The 6,260-nt window shown below is 40.6% G+C and overlaps 1 protein-coding gene across 3 annotated transcripts in view; it reads right to left on the bottom strand.

Moving 5' to 3' along the window:
- The window catches only part of FAM135B (family with sequence similarity 135 member B), a 260,164-nt gene that overhangs the window by 62,743 nt on the left and 191,161 nt on the right, over positions 1-6,260 (bottom strand). For all 3 annotated transcript variants that reach the window (XM_057369166.1, XM_057369165.1, XM_057369168.1), the window contains exons 5-6: positions 5,168-5,238; positions 3,150-3,323 (exon numbers count right to left, since the gene is read on the bottom strand). In XM_057369166.1, the coding sequence (XP_057225149.1) occupies positions 3,150-3,323; positions 5,168-5,238 (245 nt within the window). The remainder of the gene's footprint in view (positions 1-3,149; positions 3,324-5,167; positions 5,239-6,260) is intronic.

The following is a 6,260-nucleotide window of genomic DNA, read 5'->3' as shown; positions in this document are numbered from 1 at the left end:
AGTGTGGCAAGGCCCTGGCACAGGCTGCCCAGAGAAGCTGTGGCAGCTCCATCCYTGGAAGTGTYCAAGRCCAGGCTGGATGGAACCCTGAGCAACCTGGGATAGGGAAAGGTGTCCCTGACTATGGCAYAGGGGTTGAAACRAAATTATCTTTAAGGTCCCTTCCAACCCAARCCATTCTATGAYCTGTAATAACAAAGCTGGRGATAAGTTGGCTCAAAGTCTAACTCACCACCTTCCTACCCAGCCTTTCACCTTCTCAGTAAATCCACAAAGCCATTAGCAGTTGCCATGAATTTGTACCCGGTAAAAAACCTGAGGGTTATGCTCTTTAGAAAAGCTAAAATCACAACATTTCCATCCAGACACCTGCAGAAGATCCCAGAAATGTGCATTTTGCTCATTCTCAGGTTAGCAAAAGGTGAGGGCTCCAAAGTCTCAGACTTAATGTAATATTTATCATATCAGAATTTTTAACCAGGACAAACATCAATATCAAAATGTTCACTTGTCAAAAAGCAGGAGGCAATAGAGGCACCCTGGAAAAGGTCCCTCAAGCAGGAACTGTTTGTGAGTATTTTATCGCCCTGAAGGGAAAGGCCTGGATTGGTYTTGCTGGTTTTTCTCTTTAAATACACACAACATGGAAGAACTGTATCTAATTTGTCAACAAAATTTGAGGAGCTGAGTCCACAGCTCTATCTCGCTTGCCTGCCAATAGATGAGCTTCAGGCAAAGCRGTTTTCCAGGAAAACATCAATGCAGCAGTGAATTTCAATTTTACATAATTGTTTTCAGGGTAGGTCTAGAACTATTGCAATTTTACATTTAAGTCTATAGATTTGTGCAGGAATAATGTGCACACACACACCAAGTATACCATATAGTATGTTYTGTTCAAGGTAGCAAATTAAACCACAATGAAACACTGCAAAGATTTATTTTTTTTCCCTCATAATGTAACTATCCCCATCCTTGGATGTGTTCTGGGCCAGGCTGGATGGGGCTCTGAACAACCTATTTTAGTGGAAGGTGAACCCTACTATGGCAGAAGGATAGGAGCTAAATGATCTTTAAGGTCCCTTCCATTCTGTGATTCCAATCCATTCTGTGATTCTATGATCTGGGCATTTTTTTTTTCTATAATATCAAAAAAAAAAAAAAAAAAGATTTTCTAGTTATTCAGGTTCTATTGTGTTGCATAAAAAACAAACAAACCAACCTGATTTTATAGTTAATTTTTTAGTGTTCTTAGTAAACTCCGGTGATAAGTGATAAACAAGGAAGCCCCAAGCTGTAAGAAGAGAAGTTTTACTTGACTGGTTTTGTTTTAGAGTGCTTGGAACTGCCATTTATTTTACATTAGTGTCTTCATCCTGATTTATACTTAGAGAATGCATGATAAAAAAACTCTTCGGGTTTGGAATATTTATCAAGGAGAAGATAAATCCTCAGTATCACACTTTAAAATGATTTTATGGGCTTAAGCAAATGAGTCTGTATATTGTGCTGTCAAAAATCTTCATTCCACTGCATTAAGTAAATACATTGTATATTTCACAAATGTCCACAAAATAGTATTTTAAAAGCTGTAATAATCTGAAACTATGGAACAGTTGCTCATCATGTGATYTATGCCTAATAACAGCAACAAGGCTCTGCAGCCCCATTTATTAGAGTATAACACAGAACTGAAAACAGTCATTAAGCCTGTTAAGCTAYTGTTCTTTCATCCTTTTCTATAGTGGAACAATGARMAAATTATCTGATCACAACTATCTGKTTAGAAGTGCTCTGTTACAATCTAATTCACTGCTTCAAGAGTCAACATATGGGAAATCTGAGATGCAGCAGTTACCTATGCCACATCAGCAGAGCTCAGATATGTCAGTGTGGTCTGCTGATGAGAGACACAGCCCTGGCACGGCTCACAGAATCACAGAACCTTAGAATGGTTTGGGTTTTTYGGGTTTGGGTTTTGGAAGCACCTTAAAGGTTATCTCATTTCARCCTKCCTGCCATGGGCAGGGACASYTTCCACTGGACCAGGTTGCTCAAAGCYCCATCCAGTTTGGCYTTGAGCACTTCCAGGGGTGGGTYACCCACAACATCTCACTCTCAGAACCTCAGGCTCAGCCTCTTACAGTCCCAGTTCATTCTGCAGCATCATGTGCAAGCCGTGCCTTTACACTATCGGGGAACTGAAGTAAAGAAGTATTAAGTCAAAACACGAAATCCAAGAAAAATGGTCTTGACAGGTTCATCTTTCTTTCTGACCCCATGCTCTTCASACAGTATTTGACAAACTTCATATCTCCTGGTGATTTGGAAAACAAGACCTTCCCCGTGTTAAAGAAAACTRAATAAAACTGAACACTGCATTTTGCTTCAAAACCAAAGGAGTTCTCTCTCTCTCAGCAATCTCCATCTCATGTGCTGACAAGATTGGGCACTAAGTAAATTGCCAGAMAGACCTTTGCATCCCTTCACCTGCTCTAAATATCAGAGAAYATTGACCTCCAGCCCTGTTTTACTTGAAGGAGTTCTGCATTATTTTCTTGTCATTACGAATCAGATAGCACAAATCACACCTAGACCCCATGACAGCTGAATTACAGCACTGCACACTCAAACCAGGGGATGCTGCAAAGGAAAAATCCAGGAAAGGAAAAATCCAAAGGAAAAAATCCAACATGGATTGTGCCGTGCCTCTTCCTGATCACCTTAGGAATTATGTTTATGCACAGAGGCCATGGGTGTGTTCAGCTGTCCTGAATTCTTTAAAAATCGTCAGAGAGGGAAAATGTAAATACTTACAGTTGCTCGTAGACTAAAGAGGAAAAACAGACTAGGAGAACACAGTTTTCCTCACTACAGGTGGGGAACAGAGAGATTGAGACTAATCCAGATTCTTAACCTCTTTCCCAAAAGAAAAGGGAAAGAGGTTACTTTTCAATCAGACCCCAGTGTCCTACCAAGGGAAGAAGCCTGTATCCAAGTTTTGCTCCAATCTCCAGACTTTCGGTCCACGACAAAAACTTCAAATTAATTTATCCTCTCTTCTTTTCCCATCCAATAAGCCAATTGCACGAGAGAACTCAGCAGAGGAACCCCCTCCACCTCCCCACTGTCATAGCTGTGCCCATTACCTGATCAGGGGCTGGTGCAAAGCCACCAGGGATGCATGAACTGTGACAGAGACCACGGAAAGGTGGAAATAGTCAAACATGACAGGAACGTGGTGGTGCAGCCCCTTGCGGGGGTGGAAGTGCAGACACAGMGTGCGGCTGCTGATCATGGGGATCGCTGGGACATCCCTCAGCCTGCAAGGGAAAAGGGGGTGCAAGGGTTAATGAAAACCTGAGCTGGAACCTGCTACAGGCAGCAGAGAGAGGTTTGAAGTGAGATTTTATCACTCCCCAGCTTCATAAGCTACATAACAACACAGTATGTTTGACACACGTCCTGTACTTGTGCCAAACATAAATATTATTTCTAATGTAGATATAATTAATGTAAATAGAAATGCAAAAAAAATAAAGAACATATGTAGAGTAATATATGAATATACTGCATGAAAGAACAGATGTGACACAATTCTGTTTTTTCCTGGTGGCTGCCCTTGATATTCACCTATGCACACAGGAAAGGYATTTAGCAAACTTTTCAGATTATTTGAGAGTTCCTAGATGGGACAGCACACAGGTGCTTGTGATGTTCAGTGTTAGAACAATCACCTCAGGCAATCTGCGAGAGTTTGAAGCAGTCCTGTGTCAGACACAGATGAAAATATTCTGAGAARCTTTCCAGACTGTTGATCTGAAAAAATGTGTTGGAAGAGGACAAAACTCAAAAGAGAAACTGAAGCAACTGCAGAGAAGCAGCACAATTTGGATTAGCTTCTCCTTCCCCCCTCCCCTCCATTAAATAAAAGTGAAGACTTTAAATTAAATTTTGTTCATAACTTTTCCAGAATAACTACCCCAGCGTGCAGTCATCCACATGACATCTGAGTCATCTACAGGACAAGCGACTGAGCTGTAAACCCAGAGTGTGCCTAACCACATCTTCCCAGTGCAAGTGAAACTTCTAAAGACAAATTATTTTACAACATTAAAGAGCCTTCTGAAGCCATGTTTTTTCCCCAAAGCCAAAAAAAAACCTAGGATGAGATGGTTGAATGGTCCATGTTTAGTCCCAAGAAATGATTCAATACTMTTTGCAGAGTATCGTTTTCTAAAAATCACTACTTTTGTTTATASCAAATCAGACTAATCTTTCAGGTGATAACAGAAATTAAATGTATGGGTTAGAGTACAATTTCATAACTTATATGTTTCAGTTCTTTTTATTCTTATCTGTAACTTAATGCTTGTTTTTTCTTTCTTCAAGATCCAGAAGCACTAATGGTCAAGTCCCACCAGCTTTAGAGAACAAGTTTTCACATTTTAGACGTTGAAGATAACATAGATACGTTCTTGAAATCTGTTTGTGTGCTCTGTGGGTATGAGTAAAAACCATTGGGACAGTCTCAGTGTGAAACACAGCTCAGGTGATTTCTCTGCACCCCCTCCCCACAAATGCTGCTCATGTCATTGGAAGCCTTTTCCCCAATTCAGTGAGGCTGAATAACATCTGGGATTATCCTTTCTGTTTGTCTCAAGAAGGGATGCTTCTTCCACTTCACCTGAGATTACAGAAGCAAATTCAGTTAGAAAAAAATCAAATTCAATGGGAAAACCCTTTCCTCCTAAAATGTAGAGGCAGCTCTGGTTCTTAATAGAAGAAAAGTGCTTAGCATGTTCATGCTTCTGTCTTCAGCCAGAAAACACTTCATTGCCTCCTGAGATAAATGCATTCCTGAGTCACAGACCCTGACCACATGGAGGTCAATGATGATATTCCTCTTAACAGCAGCAGAGATAGAGCAACACTTAAAACCTTTGAAAAACTTACACTTCAAGGAGAAAAAAAATGCTTTTCCTTTAAAGAGGAATAAGAGATAGACTTTACAAATACAGAGAGTAGAATCRGGAAAACTTCAACACTGAGGCAAAGGGAAGCCTTATCAAAGCTCTCCTTTTTAAAAAAGGACTCATTTCATCAAAGTAATTTTCCAATTGAACAGATCCCCACATTACCAATTGAGCTTTAAACCAGCACTTACTGTTGTTCACTATCAGTGAAGTGCAGGTCCAGCTTGAGCTGAAAATCTGCCTCATTCAAWGCATCTTCCACCTAGAAAATGAGAGAGACAGGGTTACCTTTGTAAGTTGGCACCTACAGCACAGAAGGCAAAGGTGGGTGGGTTTGTCTGATAAGAGCAAAAGCAAAACCACACAGAAACAGCAGCGTGACAGCACAGAGTCAGAAGGAAGCAAATGTGACAGCAAGTCGAGGTAATTGCTGAAGGAGTCAGAGGAAGCAGAGCAGTCAGAGGTGTTATCTGCCCCTGGGTGCCCTGAAATGTCAAAAAAATCACTGCAGATGAGGAACCAGAGAGCGTCAAACTCTGCGTTTGTCAGATCCTTGCTCTTCACACACCAAGAGCCACAGGAGCATTTCTGGGGCTGCTCTCCCTCCTTGAATGAGCCTTTGTTTGGGTTATCTTGTTAGCTGAATGAGAGCAAGGATGGGGTTTTCTTGGATGAGAAACAGCCACAAATCCTCATGGCTGCCTACCTGTAACTACAAGTTTCAAATTTACAACTTAAAACATTCAGAAACTGCTCAGATAATTTGGAAAATTTCTGATTTCTCATCATTAATCTTTCAGTTTATGTCTCAGCAAACCAAGGCTGTCCTGCCTCGTGGTCACTCTTTCAGGCCCTTCGCAGATTTGTGGAGGTATTTTGTCATTGATTCTCACRTAGCTCATTTTCTTTCCAAAATTCAAAGGTTTTTGTTATTTTTAAAATTTCAGTTAACAGAAATTTAACTGTTCCCTTTGCTGTAGGATGCTGAGCATGTCTACATGTGGCAGAATTCTGCTCACCAAAACCACTGGCAAATTCATGTGTGACTCACTGGTACCTTCATTCTAATCCATCTAACAGGTCCCACTAGTAAAATTACCCTTCTTTTATTGTCAATAAAATAGTTTGATTGGATTTTTGGAAACAGTGCTGGACCTGACAGTTCATTAGCTTCACCTGGAAAGAAATAAATTGGATAACACATGCCAGCTTGGCACAGTTAAAACAACTGCAATCAATGGAAATAAATAAATTAGAATGGAAGAGGATTAAGCTGTGCAGCAC

The sequence above is a fragment of the Malurus melanocephalus genome, unplaced genomic scaffold (assembly GCF_030028575.1).
Source record: "Malurus melanocephalus ecotype Western Australia unplaced genomic scaffold, MMel_1.1 scaffold_104, whole genome shotgun sequence".
Classification (NCBI taxonomy): domain Eukaryota; kingdom Metazoa; phylum Chordata; class Aves; order Passeriformes; family Maluridae; genus Malurus; species Malurus melanocephalus.
Note: the sequence above shows the minus strand (reverse complement) of the source record. Positions and strands in the feature narration are given on the sequence as shown.